The sequence below is a fragment of the Manis javanica genome, chromosome 1 (assembly GCF_040802235.1).
Source record: "Manis javanica isolate MJ-LG chromosome 1, MJ_LKY, whole genome shotgun sequence".
Taxonomy (NCBI): Eukaryota; Metazoa; Chordata; class Mammalia; order Pholidota; family Manidae; genus Manis; species Manis javanica.
Window position 1 is genome coordinate 162,827,685 of NC_133156.1, and position 27,016 is coordinate 162,854,700.

The 27,016-nt window shown below is 41.0% G+C and overlaps 1 protein-coding gene across 1 annotated transcript in view; it reads right to left on the reverse strand.

The window, feature by feature from the left end:
- Nucleotides 1-23,931: 23,931 nt before the first annotated feature.
- Nucleotides 23,932-27,016, reverse strand: part of CNGA3 (cyclic nucleotide gated channel subunit alpha 3) — a 56,588-nt gene continuing 53,503 nt past the window's right edge. The window contains exon 7 of the mRNA XM_036994647.2: nucleotides 23,932-26,943. Coding sequence (XP_036850542.1) covers nucleotides 25,544-26,943 — 1,400 coding nt within the window. The 3' untranslated portion in view covers nucleotides 23,932-25,543. The remainder of the gene's footprint in view (nucleotides 26,944-27,016) is intronic.

Here is a 27,016-nt window from a genome sequence, read left to right on the forward strand (position 1 = left end):
ACTTCATTATTTCTTCAGATAAGTGGAAAGAAATGACAGAATTTTACTCCTAGTATAAAATTAAAACCAAGAAAATCAAACAAACTTGTAAAAATGCAAAACTGTTTTTATGTTTTCTAAAATTAGGGTGACCAATATACCTGGTTTGCCAGGGAAGATCCCAGTTTATGCCTCTTATCAGCAAACGTATTAACAAAATCTCCTTTCACTCTAAATAGCTGTTCACAAAAGTTTTCAGGCAGTACTTTTTATGGCCGTGCTAGCTTTCATCAAGCCAAGAGAGTTTTTTTATTATTAGCTTTAAAAAAATAAACAAATTTAAATTCACAAACACTTAAACATCCAATTTCAACAGTTCATTCATTTAACATAGTAACAAACACTGAATAAAGTTGGGGCATCCAAAAACATTTGTCACTTGACTGTTGTGTAATTTCGGATAATCTTAAAAAGTAATCACATTTTCAGTGTACAAAGGAATGAGGCCCCAATTCCAATGTAGAGTGAACATTATCAAGAGAAAAGGAAGCCAAGTTTGTCACTAAATATGGTGCTATACGTTCTCTAAGCGTCTATGAGAGAAGAAAGTGTGCTGGTGGGAAAGTATCCCCATACTCTAGAAGCTCTCAACATGGGCTCTCCAACCAGCAGCAATAACATTTTCTCAGAACTTGCTAGAAATGCAAATTCTCAGGCCCCCTGCCAGACCTGCTGTTTCAGAAACTCTGAAAGTGAGGACAAGTCATTTTTATTTTAGCAAACCGTCCAGAGTATTCTGAGAAACATGTGGGCTGATTTAGATAATCTATACATGATAAGAGCTAAGCAATATTATTTGGGGGACTAGAACTAACCTACCTTCTTGGACTATTAAATATGATATATTTATATGTCTCCATTAAGAAATATACTAGCCTTTATTATAACATAAATAATATATGTCTTTATATTATAATATAAAATAAAGGAAACCAATGGCCCTGCCACCATAGTAACTGTGAAAACCTACAGCCTAGCAGCCACTGGAGGGAAAAAATGATTTGGAGCCCCTCAAAAAGCCCTATCTCCAGAGACATGTCACTATTTGACTGGTCTAGCAGCTTACTGGAAAAGCTCCATTCACAGGACTGGTCTTTAATTGACCTGACTCAGAGCTTACTCTGTGCAAATGGTCCTATCCACAGGACATTTGGTGAAAGCAAACAGCAGCAACTATTTAATACAGAAATTGCCCAAGGTGGTGACAGCAATTGGAGCTGAGAAGAGGCTGAGCAAATAACTTAAAAGGAAGTAATGAGAAATAGATGTCCATGGGGAGACTTTAGAAAAATCTGATATATTTCTGGGAATGTAAAAGGGCACACACATGTGTACAACTGTGCACATGCCCAGGAAAGACTTGAGATGGCCATTGTCTCTCACTTCTGGCTGACCTTGATAGGTTGACAGGAGTTGTAAATATGCCTTAATATTCACACAGAGCCCCTCCATAAAGACAGAAAGACATACTGGTTCCAGCATTTATGAATATCTTTTTCTAATTATTAGAAAACCATTAAGCTAATCAAGCAAGAACTTGTGGCTACACATGAAAAAGAATACAGACTTTGCAGAATTATTCCAAGAGAGTCTCTAAACAAACAAAAAGCAACAACAAATGCTGAGGTAGAGGGAAATATGATTTCCAGAATCGCCATTTTATATTAATGAAAATGCCCAATTCAAAAAAGAAAAAGTCATGAGACACATAAAGAAATAGGAAGGGACACAGGCTAAAAGGTAGTCACTAGAATGTCTGTGAGAAATACAAATGTTAGACATACTGAACAAAGACTTTAAATCAGTTATAAATATGTTCAAAGAACCAAAAGAAACCACATCTCAAAAATTAGGAAAGTATGAGAGAAAAAAAAAAGAATATGAATAGATAAGGATTATTAAAAAGAAAAAAACAGAAATCTTATAATTGTATAAAGGTACAATTATTGACCTGAAATGAAAAATCCATTAAGGGTGTACAACAGCAGGATTGAGCTAACAGAGAAAGAATTAGTGTTTGAGGTTAGGTCAGTTGATACTGCCCAGTCTGAAGAACATAAAGGAAAAATAATGAAAATATATAAACTAGGCCTCAGAGATTTGTGGGACACCATCTAATATATCAACATACACATAATAGGAGTCCCAGAAGAAAAGGAGGGAGAAAGGTACAGAAAAAATATTTGAAGAAATAATAGCTAATAACTTCCCAGTTTGATGAAAATTTGATGAAAAACACTAATTTTCACATTCAAGAATTTCAGTAAATTCCAAGTAGGATAATCTCAGAGATTCACACTCAGTCACATCATAAACTATCAAAAGCCAAAGATGGAGAAAATCTTCAAAACACCAAGAGAAAAGAAACTCATCATGTACAAGGGATCCTCCATAAAATTATGGAGGTCAGAGTCAGATGACATATTCAAAGTACTAAAAGGAAAAGGCTGTCAACCTAGGATTCTATATTCAGCAAAACTATCCTTCAAAAATGTGGGAGAAATTAAGATATTCTCAAGTAAACAAAAACTGAGAAAATTCATTGCTAGCAGACCCTCCCATAAGAAATCCAAAGGGAGTCCTTCAGGCTGAATTGAAAGGCCACTAGAGAATAACTCAAATTCACACAAAGAAATAAAGGCTAAAGGAAGATAAAAAGGTAAGTCAGTTGGTAATGCTTTTCTTCTCTCTGATTTAGAAAACAGCTGCATGAAACAATCAGTATAAATCTGTACTGATGGTATCATAATATGAAAAAGATATAATGTGGAGAGAAAATAGTTCAACTGGAGCAAAGTTTTGAATACCACTGACATTAAGTTAACATTAATATAAATCATATTCTTTAAAAATTTGATGATGATGTAATTCCCAGGACAAACATGAAGTATATAGACATGGAGTTAGACATTGAAATTAAAAGAAAGAAAGCAATTAAAATAGTACACTAGAACATATCTATTCACCACAGAAAAAGGCAGTAATAAAGGAAGAGAGGGACAAAAAGGATACAAGATATACAGAAAAAAAGTGCCAAATATCAGGCATCTTATCACAAGGTATTTAAGTGTAAATAAATTAAACACTCCAACTAAAAGGCAGAAATTGGCAGATGGAATAAAAAAAGAGTATGATTTTACTATGTCCTGTTTACAGAAACAATCTTAAAATCCGAAGGCATAAATAGGTTGAAGGTAAAATGATGGACATGAGGATACTATGGAAACAGGAACCAACAGAGTGTCACAGTGGCTATGCTGCTATCAGACAGCACAAACTTCAAAAAGCTGTCACTACAGACATTTTATAAGAGGATGATTCCATCAGGAAAATATAAATAAAGATAACTAACCACAAAAGAGACCCAAAATATGGGAGGCAAAACTGACAGATTTTAAGAAGTGGACAATGTAATAGTAATAGTTGAAGATGTTAATGCTCCACTTTGAATGATGGATAAAACAATGAGGCAGAGATCAACAAGGAAACAGATGATTTAAATAACAGTGTACACCTACTAGACTTAACAGATAGCTCCAGAAGACTCCATCCAGTAATATCAGTACACACATACATACTGCTCAATTATACCTGAAACATTCTCCAGGATAGACTATATGGTGGGCCATAAATTAAAAAGGATTGAAATCATACAACATATATCCTCTGACCATAATGGTATTAAAATAGAAATCAACAACAGAAGAACATTACATGCAGGTGGAAATTAAACAACATAGCCCTCAATAACCAAGGGGCCAAAGGAACTCAACAGGGAAGTCAGAAAATATTTTAAGAAAAATTAAAATGAAAACTGAAGTGCTTAGAGGGAAATTTATGGCTGGAAACACCTATGTTGGAAAAGAACAAAGATCTAAAAGCAGTAACCTAGTCTTCCTCCTTAAGAAACTAGAAAAATAACATGAAAACCAAGAGAAGCAGAAGGAAGGAAATAATAAAGATTAAAATGGAAACAAATAAAATATGGAAAGACAGAAGAGAAAAATCAATAAAACCAAAAATTGGTTCTTCAAAAATATTAACAATTTTGACAAAATTTTAGTTAGACTGACCAAGAAAAAGAGAGAGAGAGGATTCAAATTACTAAAATTAGGCATAAGAGAGGAGGCATCACTACTGACTGACCTTACATAAAAAACAAGTATTATAAAGGAAAACTCTGAACAACTTTATTTCAACAAACTACATAACTTAGATGAAATGGACAATTTCTGGAAAGAAACAATGAAACATTAAAAAGAAACAGAAAATCTACATAGATCTATAACAAGGAAAAAAATAAATTATTAACTTCAAAATATTCCACTAAAAAAAAAAATCCTCAGGCTGAGATGTCTTCATTAATGGATTTGAACAAATAGTTAAATACTCTGCAAAATCTTACAGAAATTAGAAGAGAAGGAAACACTACCAAACTCTTTCTATGAGGCCTATAGTACTCAGATACCAAAATCAGACATAGACGTCTAAATAAAAGAAAACTATAGCCCAATATCCCTTATAAATATAGACTCAAAAAAAAATACTAGCATACTGAATCTAGTAACATAGAGAAAAGGTTATATGCCACAGCTAAGTTTATCCCAGGAATATAAGATTAGTTTAACATCCAAAAACGAATTAAGGTAATGCACCATATTAATAAAAGACAAGACACACGATCATCTTATTACCTGCAGAAAAATCAATTGATGAAACTCAACACCCAAAATTTAAATGAGGAATAGCAGAGAACTTCCTCAAACTGAAAACTCACCACTAACATTATACTTGATGAAAGACTTACCCCTGAGACCAGTAATATGACAAGGGTGTCCCCTCTGGCCACTTCTACTCAACGTTGTACTGGAGACTGTAGCTAGGACAAGTAGGCAAGGAAAAAATAAACAAACGCATCCAGACTGAAAGGTAAGTAAAACTATCTGTGTTTGAAGATAATAAGGGCTTGTACATAGACAAGCCTAAAGAATCCATTTATTAAAGAATTAGAATGAACAAGTTCAGGAAGGATGCAGGACATAAGATCAATATTTTTAATGAGTAAGCAATGAACAATCCAAACATGAAATTAAGAAAACAATTTCATTTATATCTCAAAAGGAATGAAATACTTAAGAATATATTTAACAAAAGAAGTCCAAGGTTCATATGCCAAAAATACAAAGCGTTCAGAATTAAAGAAAACCTAAGTAAATGGAAAGGCATTATGTGTTTGTGGATCAGAAGACTTAATACTTATAAGACAGCAAAATTCCCCCACATTGATCTATTATCCAACACAATCCCTAGCTGTTCTAAAGTTTTTATAGACATGGAAGGGATCAAGAATAGCCAAAATGATCTTGAAAGAGGAACAAAATTGGTGGATTGTCTTGACCAATTTCAAAACTTACTATAAAGCTGTATAGTCAAGATAGCATGATACCAGCATAAGAGCAGACATGAAGATCATAGAGTAGAATTGAGAATACAGAAATAAACCCTATATTTATAATTTATTGCATTTATTGATGTAAAAACAATACAGTTGGGGAAAGAATAGTCTATAAAACAAAGTCCTGGGACAACCTGATATGTACAGGAAAAAGAATGACATTGGACCCTTACCTCATACTATATACAAAAGTAACTCAAAATGGATCACAGACTTACAAGCAAAAGCTAATAATTATCAGAAGAAAACAGGAATACACCTCTTTGAGCATGAATTAGGGACAGTTCCTTAGATGTGATACCAAAAGTATAAGCAATAACAACAAAAAATAAATTGGACTTTACCAAAATCAAAACCTTTTGAGCTTCAAAGGGCATGATAAAGAAATGAAAAGACAACCCACAGAATGGGAGAAAACATTTGAAAATCATATATATTTAAGGGATTTGTATCCACAATATATAAAGGACATTTACAACTCAATAAAAAAACCCAGCTGAAAAGTGAGCAAAGGATCTAAACAGACATTTCTCCAGTGAAGATAACCAAATGGCTAGTAAGCACATGAAAAGATGCTCACATCTCTTTTAGTCATCAAAGAAATGCAAATCAAAACCACAGTAAGGTCATCACTTCACACCCTTTAAGATGACTAAGATTTTAAATGTCAGACAATAACAAGTATGGGCAAAAATGTACTAAATTAGAATACTCATACATTGCTGGTAGTATCCTTAAATGGAGCAGCCACTTTAACAATGTTGAGACTGCTAAACATAGAGTTACCATGTGATACATCAATTCCACTCTAAATATACAACCAAGAGAACTGAAAACATGTCATTATTGTTCATTGCAGTGTTATTCCTAATAGCCGAAAAGTAGAAATAAGTGAAATTCTACCAATTAATGAATGGATAAATAAGCTGTGGAATATTAATTACAACATAAGGAATGAAATACGGATACACACTATACAAAGATAAACCTTGATAAGATACTAAATGGAAGAAGCCAAGTCACAAAAAGCCACACGTGTGACTCCATTTACATAACATGTCCAGACCAGGCAAATCCATAGAGACAAAGGAAGTATGTATGCAGTGTACAGGGGCTGGGAGGAGGGAGGAAGGGGGATGTCTGCTAAGTAAAGGGGTCTTTGGGGGATGATGGAAAGATTCTGGATGCAGATAGTGGTGATGGCTGCACAATTCTGAGCATATACTAAAAACCACTGAATTTGCACTTTAAAGGGGTGAATTTTACAGGATGTAAATCCTCAATAAAGCTGTTAGTTTTAAACATATACAGGGCATTATTATGTTAGCAATTCAGAGTTTTACTTGGTTCTTTTTTAAAATAATTTCTCTCTATTGATATTCTTTATCGCATGAAACATTGTTATATTTTTTTTTTACTTCTTTCAGCATGGTTTCCTTTAGTTATTTGAATATATTTATAGTAATAGCTTTGAAGTTTTGTCTGTTAAATCCAGTCAAGGTCCTTCCCCAGGCAGTTTCCACTGCTTGTTGTTTCCATTTGTACATTTTGTATTTCCTGTGCATGGGTCACTTTCGTGTTTCTTAGCATATAGTAACTGAGAGGAATAGCTGCTTAAGATGTAGAACTTTCTATGGGATCCTTTAACTTCTTTCAAAACCTGAGGCTGGGAGAACTTTTGGTTTCAATATAAGTCTTCCAGCTTCAGAATTCTGTGAAAGGAAAAAGAATTTTGACACACTTCTCCTTTTTGGTCACGTCTCCCTCCTTTGATGGCTTCCCTCCTTGCCAGTACAATTGGATGAGTCTGGGACCACATTACCTTGAAGCCCCTCCAGGTGGGCCAGTGTTCCAGAGGAATCTTCTTTTCCTAGGTTTGCACTTCCTTCAGCACCTTCCTTTCTTTACTTCTTCCTACAGCATTGCTTCCCAAATACTTTTACTCTGTAGCCTACGAACAACATATATTTTTCTAAGATCCTGGTGTAAATGAGAAAAGCCACTTGCAGGTAGAGGTAAAGTGCTCAGGGACACTGGCCTCCCCAGAGCCATTCAGGGACATGTCCAGTACACCAGTTGAGCAGCTCTGCTCTAGGCCAAAATACAGTGTTAGATGTTGGGAAAAGGGACCAGGAGGCTACTCAGCCTGATTTTGGGTATAGTCTTTGGGCTAGAAGTCCAGAGTGTATCAGTTAAATCTCTAAGTATCCAGACCTCTGGAAACTACATCTCTGAGGCTCCTTTGCCAACTGACCTCTGGCTGGATTTCACCAAGAGTGTGCACTATCAGAAGACTGGGAGCAGGAGGCAGGGAGAATCTGGGCACCCCCTAGAATCTCACCATACCCCTCCACTATTGGGCAAGTCATCTTTACATCTCTGGCCTTGGCTGCCTCTCCTTGTTCAGTCCACCTCCCCCTGTGCAGTCCTTGCTGTGTTTCCAGCTCCCATTTGACAGCCCTGGCCCTGGGTTCTGGTAATTCCACCACCTCCTTGCATCCCTTCAGCTTTTCGGCTTCCCGCTGTTGCTAATCTCTGGGTCGCCTCATGGTCCCCGCTTTAGATTTTCAGTAACTCTATCATGTAACTGTCCCTCCATCAAATTCCCTGAGGGTCGGCTGTGGACTGCTTACCTGACTGCACTCTGATGGACAGTGCATGCTGACAGCTTACATATGGCCTTCCACGTGTCCTCAGTGGATGAAGAGGCGGAACATACCATGCACTGACCTTCTCTGTGCATAGATGTGCCTCATAAATCTCTTAAGCAGCAGTGGGCAGCTGGTCCAGAATTTGGGACCCAAGGTCCTGGCCAGACCCATCTAAGAGTAGGAAGAAGAGAGGTTTAGGACAGCTGCTTGCCCTGTCTGCCTGGCAACCCCTACTTACCCTTTAAGATCCAAATATCATTACCTCTTGGTTGCTGTCCTTTCGGCCTCCAACTTCCTCCAGGATGGATCAGTTCCTCCCTCATCTGTATTCCTAAAACAGTTTATCTAAATATACTATAGTCCTTTTTGCATTATAGTCACACAAAGACCCATTCCCCTATTAGTCAAAAAGGTCACTGAAGGCAGGAGTCTCGTTTCACTCTCTATGTCTAGTGCCTCCCTCAGCACAATGCCTGGCACATAGCAAGCACTCAACAAAGTGTTCTCAATTCTTCAATCTGGCTGCGTATTAGGATCACCTGGAGAGCTTTTTAAAATGATGGCTCTCCAGGCCCCTCCCCAGACCGATTAAGTCAGGGGCCTGAGCACTGAGAATTTTAAAATCCTCCCTGGGAGATTTTAATGTGCAAAGGGCTGCTTTGATTGATTGCCTACCTTTTCACACTGGCCCTTGCTGATGGGCCCTGCCAAAAAAGGACTTTTGAAATCTGATTCAATTTGGTGAATATTTTTGAGTGGCCACTTGGTGCTGGCCCTTGTATAGACTGACCTTTATGACACAAAGTGTATTTTGTGGACCAGCAGCATTAATATCATCAGGGAACATGTCAGACATCCAGACTCTCTGGCCCCACCCCAGACCTACTGAGTCAGAACTTGCATTTAACCTGATCCCCAACTCATGTTGTCTGAGGAAAAGTGCTGAAGGTATCACACAAATGTCGAACTGCTTGCTCATTGTGAAGTTTATTTTATTTCTTATTCTCTCTGCTTGCTTTCATTTACCAGGATATCAATTCTCTAGCAAAAATAGAACATCCAGTCCAAAGCAGGTTGAGACCAGGCAGGTGTGAGATGAGACAGTGAATAGTGGGAAGGGAGAGGGAAGGCATAGTTGGAAAGATTTGTGGGTACACTGAGGATCAGTGTATGGGGGGCCTTCGGGATGGGTTGTTTAGAAGCATGATTCTGGTTTCTGATATTGCTGGTTCCTGGGAATGATGCACACATTCTGGAGAGATGCTGAAGGACTGGAGAATATTCTAGTTGCCAGGAGCATGCTGGCATGGATGCCTTTCTTGACAGGATGAATAAAGCAGCCTCATGCTTTGGGGATCAGGGTACGGTGAGGCATTTTTGAGGGCTGGCCCATTGGGAGTCACAGATTACCACCAAATGTAACATTTTTTGTTCCATTAAATTCACAGTTAAGGCCTAATTCTTTGGGTACTTTCAGATTCTGTTCACTACAATTCACTTCTGCAGCCTGGCTGCAGAAGAAGGGACCCCATCCAACCTCTCTGGTTCAGATGTGCCCTCACTCCCTCCTGTAATCACTTAGTGATATGGAGAAAGACTACTTCTCTCCACCCCTTGGAAACACCTATTGATACGGAGATGCACTAAGGCCAGGGGGGAGATTCTGGAAATATTGCAGTTTTACCCACAGGAGATACTGCCAGTCCTCCCCCTCTCCTACTGCTTCCTCCTCCCTAAATCTCTCCCCAAACATAGCTTACCTAGGCTGCCCTGTAGGGATGAGGCAGTACCTTGGGGAGGACCACTGCTCTGGGGGCAGGTTGGAAATGACATATGCAGAAATAGAACCCCTACCCGCTGCCACAGGAACTAAAATGCTTCCTTCCTTCTTTGAAGACAGTATAAAATGTTACAAATAAACATGAAATGCCATTGGCTTAGCACAGTGAATGTTTATTTCTCACTGACATCCCAGTCTGGGGCTGCAACAATGGCCTGGAGATCCAACATAAGACATGAGACCGGTCACCTAGGACAGAGGGCAGTATGGGTCCAACAGGCACAGTACACTTACACCATTTCCAGTTACACATCTGTGGCCAGGCCTGGCCACCCAGTCAACCTAACTGCACTGACGGACAGGGCAGGAGGGCCATGCATTGGTGAGCCCTCACCGCCTCACCTTGCAGGTGAGGGAGAAGAAAAGGTACTCGAGACCATCACCATCATCAGAGCCATCCACCCAGCAAGAGGGATGAACACCTAGTTTGCTTATTATCAGTCATTGGGCCTTAAATCCTACAGATGGTGCCAAACACATTCTTACTTCAGCATCCTGACTTAATTCCAGCAAACAGTGTGCTAAAAGACCAGCCCATACCTCGCTGCCAGCCCTGAAAGCTGATGGCTGCACAGAGGACAGCTCTTCCCCTGACCCTTTAACTGTGCCATGTCTCTGAAGCATGTTCCTGGGGCATCTGTGTGGGTGGGCATATGCCCACTGTTCAGCCTAACCTCTCCCTGGAAAACCACTCCAAGTACTGCCAAGTGCCCTCTGGATCCCTCCCTCCCCTAGTTATTAACCTTAACTTCGTATATAATGTCACACACATAAGGTTTCTCTCCTCTAATGCATTTATGAAAGACAGGGGCTATGCTTAAACCATGAGAGTGTCCACCACCACCACCAAATCTGTGAACACTGATTTCTCCTCACAATATGAATCTCGCATCCCCACCTCAAATGGAGGGGAGAATGGATGTCTGCCAAAGCCAAGTCCTCATCTGGGTCTTGGGTTAACCACGGCTGGCCAGCAGCTGTGAAAAGCCAGGCAAAAATGTCTGCTCGCTGCAGTGGCTATACCGGGCCCCAGGGGAAAACATTGCTCAAGTAACTCATAATATGTCATTCATAACTATCTAATCTTAGCCAATTGCATTGGGCATATAAGATGTCTATTAACATATTAATCAAAAGTTAATTGTAATACAATTATAATTGCATAGTTTAATTGCAATCCTTAAAATAAGTCTGAAGTTTAAAAAATTTCAAAGGCCATCTTAAAATGATTGGCTTGGTGAAACAGAACTCAAGACTATTTCAAAGGAGCTGTGCAAAGAGCTTTGAAATTTTCATATTCAACTCTTTCAAGAACAGATGCTTCTTTTTTAAAAAAAAAGCTTATCCTGGATAACTACAGAATCATTGCCCAACTTGGGGAGCAAGTGAGCTTCATGGTTACATGGTTACATTCAAGGTCACTGACATCAGATTCTTTTTTGACCACCGCTACCACCGTGTAGCAATTACTACAATTATTAAGCAATTACAACGCCTGGTTTCTGGTATAACTGCCTTGTCTTGGGGACCGGCAATGCCATGGGCATCAATTTTTTTTCCCCTCAAAAATCTTGCTTTGTTGTGGTCCTGTGAAATTCATTCATAATTAAATTCCTGTGTTTAAAAAACAATAATAATACTCCATTTTAACTAATAGTTTCAGTTGTGTTTACCTAATTATCTACTCTATGTGTTAGTGATGAAGTTTAGCAAATACTGCCTTAAAGCAAAACATGAAAACCTAAGACTTGGCAAATAAGAAAATTAGATGTGCAGGGTCCCCTCTGGCCCAAACAGGAGTGGCTAGGGCTGCTCCCCAAAGGTTCTGAGGGCCCCAGGCCCAGGGTTGTGCCTCCCTCAGGTCTCTTTTATTTTTTTCCACAAATGATTTAATAACAAAAGTAATACATTCTTGCGGTTATTAAAAAAATGGAAGGTACACATAAGTAAAGAAGGACAAAAATAAAGATCAGTCACAATTCAATCACAAGACAACAGTGTTAAGGATTCAGTACGTCTGTCTTTCCACACCTTTTTCTGTCATCCCTACCTCTTTACAATGAAAGAAAGAATGAGATGCATCACAGGAGAAACTGCCAGGGTCACCAGTGTCCCCCTCATTACCAAATCCAATGCACACTTTTCCACTTTTCCTAGAATATGACATCATCGATAACACTGTCCTACACGAATCTCCATCTCCTTGACTTTGACCACATCCTGATCCACTTGCATGCCTCTTAATTCTCTGAAGGTTTCATGAGCGTGTCTCTTTCTCCTACCCTTTTAACGTGTTGATGCTCCCAGGCTTTAAGAATCATCTGCTGACTGCTTGACCTCTTTAATGTTTCTTGGCCCTATCCCCACCTGTCTGCTGTTCAGCCTGCCATCCATCCTAGATGGACCACTGCTAAGTCCTCCCAAGTGGTCTTCCTGGGTCTTCAAATCCAACTACCACATCGCAGAAGGCAACTCAGAACTCTTCAGCATCTCTTTATTGCCACGGGTAAAGTCCAAACTTCTTAGCACATCAATCTTTGGGAGATGAAGTTGGCAGAGATGACTGCCTATCCCATGTGGACCATCACCAACTTTAAAGGATGGGAGAAGGACAATGAAATAAGGTGGTCGGCCCTTGCCTGTTTCCTACTTCATCACAAGCCACTCTCTACTTTTATGCTCTAGCATTATAAGATGTAGAATGAATGAATGGATGAATGATGCTGGTAGTCTGAAATATTGCTGCTAACTAACTAGATGCTGAGCTTTCTATAAATTATTTCAATAGTCCAACCATCTCTATCCGCAGAGGAGATGAAGGTTCAGAGGCCACAAGTCCAGGGCAATGCAGGCGGCAGCCTTTTCCCCTCCTCAATTGGAGCTTTATTTAGGAGCTTCATTTAGTAGCCACTTCAATTTGCAGCACTGAGCTTCTCCTTAGGACTGAACTACAAACCAGCTCAGAAATGCACTGGAAGGTGGGGTCCTGAGTCCTAGTGTGGAATGATGCTGAGCTCTTATCAGGTGCTGAGGAAACAGTTAAGGTGGCAGAGGGACACAGAGAGGCAGCTTCCCCCTCCTCAATTGTCAGGGATATGCTGGTCCACGTTTCTGAGCCCAAAGAACCAAATGAAAATGCTGTTGACTCACCCAGGGAACTGAACACAAACATGCACATTCCCAGGCTGCAATAAAAGTGAGACCATGCATTCATTTCAAATGATGTAAGCTGCTTCTGGGTACACTGACACTGTGGCTAATGTGGGAGAAAAAGAGAGTCATTCATTATAGCTCCCTCCTTTTTCACTTGCCCCACACAAAAATAAACTCTAAAAAGGAGTTGCCCAAACTAAAAGTTTGCAAAATTTAGAATTAGGATTACGTTTTTCTCTTTTTTTTAAGAATTTATATATAGAACCAATGTTATAAATGTGATTAAAGTTTCCAGAGATCCTGTGGATTTCTATGTAACTGGTATTATAACTACATTTCTATTAGAAAATAAAATCAGAGTTCCATCAGGACAGCAAGAATCTTTCCTCTGCAAGAGTCAGATTCTGTGGGCCCCACACTCCCCTCTCACCTCTGCCCAGCACCCATCTGTGGGGCTTGGGAAGACAGATAACCCACCAGGCGGTGGCAGAGTGCCCTCAGGCTGTGTTAGGAGGACACAGAGCAAAGTGTGGCCCAGGCGGGTTGGAAGGGTGGGGAAGGGAGGCTGACTAGCAAGAGACCTGGGCTCCCTCTGCAACTTCCCCTGCTTTCTTCTCACCCACCTAAATGAGGGGATTGAGTTGGCCTTGACCCTAAGGGGCAGCAACTTTGTTAAACAGTGAGCTTGTAGTTGAAAATGGTCTTACTTGTGGGTTTGACCTGGATTACTGAATGGTTTGTGAGAAAAAAAATGAATTACAAGGACAGAACTCTGTATTACACAATATTTGCATAACTTAAAATATACAGGTAAATAGAACTTTGCTCCCCAAATAATTTTTTAAAAGGCAAATTAATTTCTGAAATTAGAATAAATTTCAGTGGTTTTCAACCAGCCTCCTCTTTGGCAACGGAGTCACTGGGAAGCGTGTGGGCAGGGTGCTGGCATGTCAATGTGACTGTCAGGGCTAATGGCACTTGATGTTGGGGAGGGGCGCGGCAGAGGCCCAGTGTCCCCTGTGTGGCATTCTGAAAATAAGCAGGAGCAGTCTTGCCCCACACGGTGACTGCAGCCCATGACAGTGATAACGTAGCGCCGACCACTAATGGTTTCGTATTCCTTCCATACTGGATGTGTTTTTAATGTTTCGGGGAAACACTGGGTTCATTTTACTTGCCAGGGCAACATTAGTCAGAACACAAGAGCCACAGTCCTTCTCCTTCCTATTGGCAGAATTAGAGCAGGGCAGAGCTGGACAGGCCATGGAAACTGGCTGTCCCCATGCCCCTGGCCCTGCCCCAGGTGCAGAGAGATGCAATGGCCATGATGTCGCCCTGCTGGCAGCCCCAGTCACCCACCACAGGGGCTCCACAGCCTGGAACACAGCACCTTTTGCCAATAAAACATTCAGAAATACAGTGGAGCCGTACTGTTTGCTTACTTAACTTCTGCACATCTAACTGTCTGAGTTTGGGGCTGAGCAGGAGGGAGGGAAAGAAGGAAGCAATCTGAATAGTGTGGGAGACTGTAGCCGTCCTTCTGCTGCTGCTGTGAGCAGGGATCCCTAGAGCATCTCAGAGGGTGAGCAGTTCACCACACGGACATCCAAAATGCCAGAAAATTTTTTTTAGTTAATAAATATTTTATTTCTCAATCTGAACAGTTATTACAAATATAAAGCCATTCTTTAAAAATGCATGAAGCTAATTATTAAACATAAAATAGAAAATTTAAGTTGTTAGTCTCAGTTGGAAACTCAAAATAACTACAATGAACTAGTTGTTATGAAATAGATACACACATTGCTTTTGTGGAAATGAAATTCTGTGACAGTTTTAATTCTCATGTGTCCCATTATCTCTCTGCTATAGAAATGATCATTGCATTTGCCAATTTTTCTTATGACATTGTAAATCTTAACGAGAAGCTACATTCCTTACTGGTAACTGATACTATATATAAGTGTATACAAAAGAACTCAGAAATGAATCCAGTAAATAAATCGTTGCTTCAAGTATGGTACAACACTTCAGTGGGAGTCAGAGAATGACTTTATTTATTAAGGACTCACGTCTCCCGTATGTGAAAGGTACCTTTATGTGACAGCAGCCCTGTCCAGACAAGACTCTCTATTACAGGATTGTCACATTATGCTCACTGTATTAGAACAAGACCCTCTACTGCCATCTGCAGTAGGAAACTGTCATAATACATTAAAAAAAATCTATGTTGGAAACAGCGCAGGACACTTCTTTAGAAGGGATCTTTTTGGGAAGTGCACAACTAGGGCAACCATATGTAGCAGCACTGAACATAGTTACTAGAAGCATGCCAACTCCTTCCCCTGGTTCCCAGCCAGAGAGTGAGCATCTGCTCTACAGAAGGGAATACTGGCTGTGCTGGACCTAACACAATTCTAGATGTACACAGAGGGCCATCCAAGAGATGTCCTAGGGTGGTTTTGGACTACACTCGATTATCTCCTTACTCAGCTTTACATAAAGGGTGACCCTATTTCCCAGGTATGTTTAGTCAGCAGAAAATAAGACTGAATTTATTATATGTATATGAAATAGCATCAAATTCACAAGCAACTAGGAGGACACAAAAGGAAGCTGTTGAAGTATATGATTTCTGAAGGTTTTTCCAGCAAATTGTAGTTTGCATGGACAGCTATACGTCTGTTAAAAGATAGGGCTCCCTTTCAAGAGTGTAGAATTGTCCCAGTGAAGCAACTGCCTAGCCATGGACTATGATTTCCTCTCCCCTTCCTTGCCCCCTCCCCTTGTATCTGAATGTGACAAGTTTATGTCAACAGAAATGCTATGTGCATCCTTTGTAGGCTGAGGTGATTATGAAAGAGGAAACACCTTCTCCAGCTCCCCTGCCCCATCTGCAGGCTTCAGAGCTCTGAGACCCAAGGGGAGGGCAGACTCCCAAAGTGGATGGTGTCTGGATCCCTGCCAGCCAGGGGCATCCACACTGACGGTCACACTGCAAGAAACTTGTATTGCATCAAGTCACCAAACTTTGGGAGTTTATTTATTATAGAGGCTGGCGTTACCTTAGTATGATTCGCTGTTAGCCAATGCATTTTGTCTGCTAGTGGCACATAAATGGTGCCAGGGAGCAAAAGTATCAGCCAACTCTTCAAGGGAAAAGTGAAAAAATAAGGCTATTACTTTTTTCTGTAAATTGACAGAAGAAGACTGTCCTTCCTGAATTTCAGAGCAAAGTATTAGTGTAGCTCGTATGCCTATTCCATGAGAATATGGCTTTGAGAATCTCTGAAGTGGCATTTGGGGAGGCTGTTTTCTGCTCCCTCTTGCAGGAGAACGGCCCTGTGGCGTAAGCACAGGTAAAGGCAGAAAGCCTCCTGTGCCCGGCCAGGCCTCCCTCTGACATCGCTCCTCGTTGCTATAACTGCGTGTTCACACTGCCCTGAACCAGGTGCAGGGCCTGAGGTCCAGAACATCTCCAAGGCTGTCTCTTCTAAGAAGCCTATTGTATTCCAGGGGATGAGGTGATAGGGAGCAAGAGCTTTCCTACCTTCCTTTCATCTCTGGTGAAAAGATTTCAGAGCTGGTGGTGTGGGCTTTTTATTACATATGAGGGGGCACATAATGCCTGACTGACCCCCTATAGTGAGGGTCAGAGGGATCACTGAGTTCAGACTCATCTGTCTGATCCGCCCATGGTAAAGTTCCCCAGCAACTTTCCCACTAGTCGTTTTGACACCCATTTTATATTATTGCCGAGATCCAAATTTTTGTGAGGGCATATATTTTAGTTGGAATTCTTCTATAAAGAAGAACTTTCCTTCCTCAACTGTTTAGGTTACTCTGAAACAGAGTTTGCAGAGGAAAGTCAGGGTAAGTGCTCAATTTTCTCCCTTTGATAGTTTTCAGAATGTTGAGTTGTAATGGTAACCAATGAATTACTTTTTATTGTAATTATCAGATCACAGATTAAAAATATATGTTTATACATTTGATTTGGTTCAAACAACTGTGGTTACTTTTCTTTCTGATGCTCGAAATCTCTGATCTTTGGCCAGTGCAAATGCATTCAGGTCCGCTCTGATGTTCTGCTGAGAGAACTCTGGTGCATAGTCTTTGAGAGCTGCCTTGCTTTTTGGCCAAAAAAAAAAATGTTCCAGGCTCATCTTGATTTCTCTCAATGCAAAGTTGTATTTAGAGACCATGATCTGGGAGCTACGGATACTCACAATACAGAGTTGTCATTGTTGTGGAAATTTTATCTTCAGAGACTATTGGACTGAGGAGGCTTGTGCCTTTGTAGATTACTCAGGAAGGGCTCATGGAAATAATATGCTCTGGGTTCTGGCGTGTTTGTAGCTGTTTATCTGTGGCCTCTATATTTCAAGGTCAGTTTGGCTGAAGTCTGTGGCTCACATTATCTTTCTTTGAATATATTAAATGTTACTCTGTAGTCTTTCGGCATCACGTGCTCTTTTACTAAGGTCCTCCCTGATTTTTTTTTCTTTATAAGTGATTTTGTCTTTTCCACTTGAGTACTTAAAATATTTTTCTTCTCCTTTAAAGAAAGGCCCATAAGATTTGCCAGAATATGTCTCATGCCAACTATTTGGGTTGCTTTTGCCAGGATGCTTTTTCAAAATAGTTCAAGCTTTTATTTTAGGAAAGCTTTCTTAAATTGTAAGTTTTAGTGTTTGCTCTATTTCCAAGTTTTGACTTTCTTCTTTGGGGAGTCTCACTAACATCTTAGATCTTTGTTGTGTGTCCTCTGGATTATCACTTTCTCCCAAATCCTTTTAATTTGTTTCATTTTGAGTTTTAAAATATTCTTTTCTATTTTTGATTTCTCTTAGTAAGATATTAACTATTGTGTTTATTTGTTGTTGTGTTATTTCTAATACAGTTTTTATTTTGAAATGTTTTTTTCTTTTATTTCCAATACTTACAGAATTCTATGACCTCTCTTTTCAAATCTCCCTTTTCCTCAATCACTTCATTTCTGATTCTGACTTATGTTGTTTAGCATATCTACCATTTTCTCAATTTCTTTTGGCTGGTTTTGAAATGATGGGCACAGTTTATATCTATTTTGGGAGCATATCTGCCTGGTGTATTTCATTATCTGTGGAGACATTATACTACCTCTTATTCTCTCTTTTCTCTTAATAATGACTTGCGTGGCATTTGACTGTGGTTCTTTTCTGTTGCTCATACAGTGAACCGGATGTGACCACACTTTAGATAGGAGACAGGGAACGTGATTTATCTTTTTCTAACTTCCCAGTCCTGTCTGTCTTCTGTTGTTTTACAAAGTGATAGAATATATACATATGGCCTTGTGCTGTCAGAGATTTGCCTCCTTTACTTCTGTCTCCTGTTTGATCTAAACTTTCTCTTCACCTTGCTGCCACTGTCTCTGTCCTGTGCTCGGTTTGGATTTTACTTCCAGCATAGTCTTCTTCATGAGCAGCTCTGTCTTGGAAGGAAGCTTCATTCTATTAATTTCTAGAGTTGACAGCACCCAGAGTGTTCCAGAACCATTGCCTTGTGGCACCACGCTGCCTGGCATGCTCTCACAAATTGCATCCTGCAGAACCATCCCCCAGTGCTAGCCAGTGTTCTCAGACTGTGCATACTCTCTAGTGAGTATCAGCTGGGGATTTGGGTGTTTGTTCTCAGGCTGTCAGATGTAGCTATGAAACCTTAATTTTGCTCTCCAATTTGCTGAATTTATTTTTGTGAGAATACTTGGAGACATTCAGAGACTACACTGCCACTACTGACATCTTTCCAGAATCTCAAAAATATTAAGAAGTGGTTTTTTTCATAAAAACAATACATATCTTACAGAAAAATTTAAAGAGACCAAGAAAATAAAACTCTAAAAATATTATTTTTCACTATACTCAGATCCCATCGAACTTTTAAAAAATCTTTTCTCTATGCATATATTTTTTTCAGAATTAGAATCATATTTTATATGTGCTTTTTTCACTGAGAATAAATAGATCATAAGCCTTTCTGAAATCATCAAATATTATTTAAAAACATAGATATGTACTATTCCAACTCTAGCTTATTTCCAATTTTTGCTATTTTAAATAGTGCTATAGTGAATATTATTATATATAACAAATCTTGGCCCACATCTCATTATTTAAGATAAATTCATGTGCAAAATCACTGACACCAAGGCTATAAATGTTACCACAGTTTTAAAATGTACTGCCAAATTTATTTCAAAGGTAGAGCCAATTTTTACAACTACAAAACTATTTCAGAATGTCTATCTCATGTCAACGTCTCCCAAACTGGTGGTATCATTTAAATAATTTTCCCTCATTTAAATAATTTTCTCTACTATAGTAAGTTGAAAAAATAGAGCTGCAATGTTGTTTCATTTGTATTTCATTGTTTCCAAGTAATTTTAATATTTCCTCCATTTGTTTTTTGATGTTTGGATTCTTTTCTTTGAGTTGTCCATTCCCATCTTTTTTTCAACTAGGAATTTTGCTGCAAAGGAATGGAGATCCGCAGGTACACAGTCGATCGGATTGGAACAAAAATGGTAACAGGAATTGCTAGCCGTTCAGGGCCATGGACCCTGGTAGGTGTTCCAGGGGGTGCCTCTGAACCTTGACCCTCACAAGCACCCCTTCTGCCCCCTCCAACCCCACTCAACCCCATTCCTGCCTTCTCCCCATCACCACCTGTTTCTGCTTCCTCTCATCTCCAACTTGCAAAAGCTTCAGGCTCCAATCTCAGCTCATGGCTTCCTTCCACACTGTCTCAGCTTCAGTTCCACTGCTGAATGCCTTGTTATTGCCGCTCTGTTTCAAATTCCTTAGAGTGAACCCGATTGGTTCAGCTGGTCTTATGTACCAAACCATGCCCCAGGTCAGTTTCCTTGGGTAGGGACTCCATCCCTGATACACCCTGCTCAGAAGGGGGCAGGGGACACTGTCCTCAGGTCCCACCATGGCTGCCCATGGCTGCCTCTGCAGTGGGACGAAGGAAGGCCGCTTCCCCTAGGAGAGGCTCTAGGTTGGCAGAACCTGCCTAGTGCGGCTAATCATCCTCTCTTGATGTAGAAGAGCTCCTGATATACATAAAATAGCAGGTTGCTTTCAGGTTATAAATGCTTTGCCACTGTATGTTTGCCATTTATTAGAGTGCTTTGTTACACAGTCAACGTTTTACATTTCGGCAAGCAGACAGTATCTTTTTTGGCAAGCAGGCAGAGGACTAACTATCTGGACCCCTGATGAAGGCTTTGTTTGCTGTCCCCTATCAGTGGCCCTGAAGTAGAATCATGAAGCCTCCAGGAACAGATTCTTTTTTCCCCCCAAACAGAGCACCTGGTACTGTCATGGGCAAACTGAGTGATCCAGGAACTCCACAGGGTGGTGACAAAAGTCCTCCATGATGATATAGCTGAGCTTCTGAAACAAGCTTCTTACCTCTCAAGCCATCAGACTTTTTGTGAGAGGACATAAGATACAAAACATATGGGTCTATATGTAGTGTATATGTCCAATAGAAATGAGTACATGTGTCTGCTACAAGAATGTTCAGAGCAACATAGCTCATTACGGTCCAGAACTGAAACAGTCCCAGTGCCCATCAATACCAGAACAGATAAGTACACTTGCTATGTTCATCCAGTGGAATAGTATACAGCCATGAGAATATGGCCTGCAGTTGCACGTAACATGGCAGAGTCTCAAAAACTTTGTGTTGAGCAAAGAAAGGCAGGTTAAAAAAGCAAACACTTTGTGATTCCATTTATATGAAGTTTGAGAATGGATAAAACCAATCCTCAGGGATGGAAGTCTAAATGGTGATCTTTCAGGGAGTGCTCCTGACTGGAAGGGGCACGGGAGCCTTCTGGGGTGGGCAAGCTGTTCTAGCAGGTGAGAACAGGCCCATATGTAACAAAGTACTGAACTTCTGCACTTAATATTTGCCACTTCACTGCATGTATGTTATATACAGTAAAGGTTTTGTTTTGAAATTTCATGGTCTCAGTCTCATTTAACTCCTTTTGCCAAAATGAATCCTGTCCAAATAGATAAAGACTTAGATGTAAGAAATGAAGCCACAAAAATACTAGAGGTGTACGTGGGTGAATATTTCTAGTTCTTGAATGAAAAGGACTAAATATGACAGAAAAGCCAAAACTGATAAAAGATTGATAACTTCAACCACATAAAAATACAGAAACTTTGGTGGACATAAACAAACTAGGGGGAAAATTGTGTTACATATCAACAAAGGAGGACCAATTCATTTTCCGAATGCCTTCTCACAAGTGAATAAGAAAGAGAGGAAAAATAGAAATATAGGAAGAGTTATGAAAAGGGGTTTAAAAAGAATTTTAAGTAGCCAATTATTACATAAAAGGTCCAGTTATTTTTATAGTGAAATAAATGTACATTAAGCAAGATAATTTTCTAATTTGTTGTGAAAGAATAAAAATAATAACAGATAGCCACTGTCTGTTTTTACATCATATGCTGTAAAATGATGCAAACTTTTGGGGAAGCAACTTAATATGCATCAAAACCTTCTAAGAATTCTTGCATTTTGACTCACTAATTCAGTCACTTCCAACTGACTCTAAGGAAATTAACCCTTTTGACTCTCAGCACATATTTATGAAACGTCATTATGTGCTTTGCCCTTTGCTGGGTGTATTGTGGTAAGAAAACAAAAAAAGACCTGATCTTTATCTGAGTGGAATTTCGTGTAGGAGGTAAATCAGATGAAAGTTCAATAGGAAAATGAACCAAGGGAATAGAAAAAAATCATTCACAAAATAACAAACGAATAGTGGAAACATGGGTGACTAAAAACTCACCATGCTCACCCTTGGCAAGAATGGGGAGAATTTGCTCTTTCAGGCTGCCCATGGGAATGTGCATTGATAAACCCTTTCTGGGGGGAATCAAGAATGTGTATAAAAATGGTAAATGTGTGAATCTCTTGAATAAGAATGGTATGTTTTCTTGGTTTCAATAACAACAAATATGTGACTTTTGCTGTCTGCCTTTCTTCTTTCTTTCTTAGGATGCTCAGAGCTGAATTTGATACTCAACCTTTAACCATGTAAATGCTAGGGCCCAAAATGCACAACCTAAATCTAAATATGTGGGAGGTCTGATGAAACCAAATTGAGGAACATTGAGCAAAATAATTGGCTTCAAAAGTGTCAAAGGAGCAAAAGGCCAAAAGAGATGGAGGAAATGACATTTCTAGATTAAAGGAGGCTTAAAGAGACATGACAATAAATAAATGTCATTTGTGATCCTAGACTATGTCTCGACCAGGAAAAAGGGCAGCTCCTTGGGACTTGAAATGAAACGTGAACATAGATTGCAGATTACATAAAAGTATTCAATGTTAAACTTACTGCTTTTGATAACTGCACTGTGGTTATGAAAGGACATGTTCTTGTTCTTTAAAATGACACACTGAAGTAAGTCTTAAGGGTTGAGAGGGTAAAAACTGCTGAGCACCAACTGACCCAATGGCTAGACCAAAATAAAATTTAAAATTCAGATAAGTTTCTACATTTGATGCTATGATTATCCTAAGGAATCATTAATCAAGAGAGTGTGAGACTCTCATTAGTTCAGGCTTTTGCTGAGCGACATTTAACTTCACTTTGGGCTAGCAGGCATGTAGTCTTGCTAGGAAAAAACTCTTGAATCCAAAATGGGGCACAAAATATATGCTCATAAGTGTTTATCCTCTGATCACAGATAATTGGTGTGAGCCAATCCAGTGCCAATGTTTTGTGCTTTTTTACTCTGTTTAAATTGTTTTGACCCTGGGTGTGACATTTACCATTCCTGAGTTTTCATTTCCAAAGCTATAGGATGAGGATTCTATGACTTGCCTCTAAGGGGGGAATATGAAGGAAATGCAGAGCATCTGATGCTGCCTCAGACGCAGGGCAGGGGCCTTCCATTGTCAGGGGGTGTTACTGCCCATCTCCAAGTCTCTTACAATCAGCTCAACTGATTAGAGCCTGGGTCTAGGAAATCCCAGTTCTCTGCCTGCCCAAGGCAAATCAGGGCTTTACAGATATAAGCTCCCCAGCCCCCCATGCCTTGATTCTGGGTCACCCATCAGCAAGTCACTCCTGATGACCCAACAGTGCCTGTCCTGTTGGTGTCTCACCTTGCACCACCATTCACAAAAAGCCGCTTGATGGCCTGACCACCGACATATAGGCCCACATGTCAGGAGAAGTCAGTACAAAATCTTTGTTAAGATTTAAAAAAAAACCCAATAATCAATGGTGGAAAAGAACCCTAGAACAGTGGTTACCTCTGAGGATGGCATGGAGATTGGAAAGGAGTGTGAGGAACTTTCTGGAATGTTGGTAATGTTCTGCATCTTGATAAGGGTATGTTGCAGGGTATGTATTTACCAAAACTCAGAGGATGTACACTTAATATTTGGACACTGACTAGTTCACATATGCATTTTGCCTTAGTAGAAGAAAACCGTGAACACAGAAACTCTAACGGTGTGCATGTTGAAGTGCGTCTGGGAGACACTCATATATTTGGATGCTCTGTTTACTCTGACAAATGTTGCAGCTTTGGCTGCTTTTCTTACCTGCTTCTGGTCCATTTCCCCTCATGTGGAGTGGGTGTTGCCCCTGTTCACCAGGGCCCAGTCTTCTGGGGAAGCCAGGCTCATTGTCCTGGAAACAAACCCCAAGACTGAATCTTCTCTTATGACACAACATGAAGCAGGAGTCATTCAATATTTCCTTAAATTCAGGTCTTTATTTTTCCTGTGCAAATATGAGTGGAGGCATGATTAATAGTTAAGGCTTTTAAAATATGTGCATTTTGAGAATACATTGCCAGTTACCTTTTGCTGATGACATGAGCTTGGATCACACCTTCCTTTAACAGACCTTTAAAATGCTAAAATGGTCAAGTGATCCATAATGAAAGCCAGAAAAGACTTACGTAAACCCAGAATACATCCTTGAATATGCAGCACCTTTAGTATGAACTACATTAAGGCCTAGTTACATAGCATATGGATTATAATGTCAGGCCATAGAGACATCAAAGTTGCTGAAGCAAAACAGGGCATCTGGTCTGAGAAGAGACAGAAAGGAGGCGGAGGAAGAGAAGGAGGAGAGGTGGGGAAAGGCAGGAAGGAGGAGAAGAAGGAAGGAAAAACAAAGACAGGGAGACTGAGGAGAAGGAAAACCTGTGTGTATACATACATACATATATATATATATGGCTTTCTTATGTCAGGAGGTGACATCTTTGGGTAATTACAATGTGTATGTAAAGTGAAGGGTGGACCATTAAGGTTATATTCACAATCATATAATCATAGAGCCAGAATATGTTCATGGAGTTCTACTTACTAGATTTTAAAAAGCTAGTTTCTGCCCTCTGCAGCTTCCAGCCCGCTAAGAGCTCGGCCTAGGATGCAGTTCTGAGCAAGGGCAAGGCTTCCCCTCTGAGGGTGAAGGGGCAATTTGCACAGATATGGCCTAAGGGTCTCATCTTCTGAAAGTCCTAGTTGTCTGCTTTGTTTGGCTCAGGATCCCATTCCAACCACCAGCCTGAAGGCTCTTCCCTGACAGTGGTCTCCTCTGAGAGCCTGAAGAGGCCCCCTAGAGCCCCCACTCAAGGGCCAGGAGAGAAGCCTGGAATAGCTCGGACAGCTTAGGAGATGTCTCTTTCTCTCACTGAGATGCTCCTTTCTATGACGCAGATTCCAGTTTCACAGGGGCTGGACGGCAGGAGTCTGTACTGGCTTTACAGATTTGGCCTCAGACAGGGAGACCTTGCTTCATCCCTTGTGTTTATCACAGCACAACCCAAGGCCAGGCTTTCTCGGGGCCCAGAGAGCACATGAGGAGGGAGCAGATTTGGAATTGTGCCCCAAAGTGTCTGGCATAAGGTTGAATTTGAGTCACCACACTGTACTTTCAGCTTGTTGCATCTCCATCTCCCTTATCAGAGGGTTGTGCAGTGAGGTGGTGCAGGAGGGGGAGGGAGAAATAATCTTCTGTCTACAAGAAAATGAACATTAGAAGTCTAAAAAGTCCTTTTGGATGAAAAAAAAGAGTTCTGTGCCCACGCATTCATGCGCTTGGACTGGGGACACCTCGCCCTTTCCAAAGGCCTGCCTCATGCAGGGCTTCACGGGGATATCCTAATAACCTGCCACCTAACTGGGGCAGACATAATGGATCCCATTTTCTAGATGAGGAAATGGAGACTCTTTTTTGAGGTCACACAGTTCGCTAAGGGTAAGGAGAGCTGGACTCCATGCCTGACCAAGTCCCATGCCAGGCAGCTGTGGCCATGAGGCATCACACCAACAGTGGGCTCCGGGAGATGGGCACCTGCACTTTCACTGTTGTTTGGCCTCTGTTTCTGGAATGTCCCCGTCAGACAGGAAGCCCCTCCCAGAGATCTTCACCTGGCTCTCCAGCTGGCTGAGGCGCTGCTTCATTTTCATCTGGGTGGTGTTGTACTCGGCCAGCAGCTGGGCGAACCTGGTCTGCAAGGTGTCCAGGGAGGACTCCAGGTGCTCTACCTTCTTCTCAATGTCCTTAGGGTCTGCCCAGGCCTTGGCAAGGTCCTCATCAATCAGGTTGTCCTTCAGCAGGATCTGCCTCCCCTTTTCCTCCAGGGCCTTCTTGGCATCAGGGTATTCCATGAGCGCCTCCATCAGATCGTCCTTGGAAAGGCAGAACAAGTCGGAGTAACCGATGCTCCTGATATTAGCTGTCCTGCGGTTCCCCGACTTGCTCCCTTTGATGTTTAAGATGCTAATCTCCCCAAAGTAACTCCCATCGCCAAGGACCACGAACTGGGTGACCCCATCATCAGCCACCACAGCCAGCTTGCCCTCCTTGATGATGTACATCTCCCGCCCGATGTCACCTTTCTTGCAGATGTAATCCCCGGGGCTGAAGACCGCGGGCCGCAGCTTCAGCACCAGCTCCACCAGCAGCCCCGCCTCGCAGTCCTGGAAGATGCGGACCTTCTTCAGAGTATCCAGGTGCACGTTGATGGCAATCTCTGCCTTCAGCTTGTCTGGGAGATTCTTGAGCACCTCCTTCTCATTCACCGTCTTCTTGTTGGCCCACAGGTAGTCGAACCACCGGATAACCCGCGTCTCCAAGTCCTTGGTTACCTTGCGGAACTGCATGTACTGCTTGATGGAGTCGATCTTGGCCTGGAACTCGGCCCGTGAAGCGTTCATATTCGAAATCATGGAGCCCACGTTGCCCACAATGGTGGCAAAAATCAGGACGCCCACCAGGAAGTCTATGACCACAAAGAGATACTCCTCGTCCTTCACAGGGGGCGGGGTCTCACCAATGGTGGTCAGGGTCAAGGTAGACCAATAGAGGCTGTAAATGTACTTCCTGGAGAGGCGCCCATACTCTGGGTTGGAGATGTTTGGGTAGACCCAGGAATCCGTCCCGAAACCAATGAACTTGGAAATGGCGAAGTAGATGCAGGCATTCCAGTGGATGATAATGACAATATACAAGACCAAGTTCCCGATCCTGAACGCATTGGGGTAGTTGGTCCTCGTCTCCGTGCGGTCAAAGAACTCGAAGAGACGGGCAAACTTCAGTAGGCGGTTGAACCTCAGTTCTGGGTAGTTCATGCCCAGCTTAAAATAAGCCAGGTCTGTGGGGACCAGGGACAGTACATCCAGCTTGAAGTGTAAGGTCTCTCTGTAATGCTTCCAGAGCCTCTGGGCATCCCTGACCATCAAGCCTTGCTCAAGAAAGCCTAGAAAAGAAGACAGAGGCCACTTAGGCATCAAAGAGGCTGCCTTTTCTGATCATGGGCCACAGAAAGACAT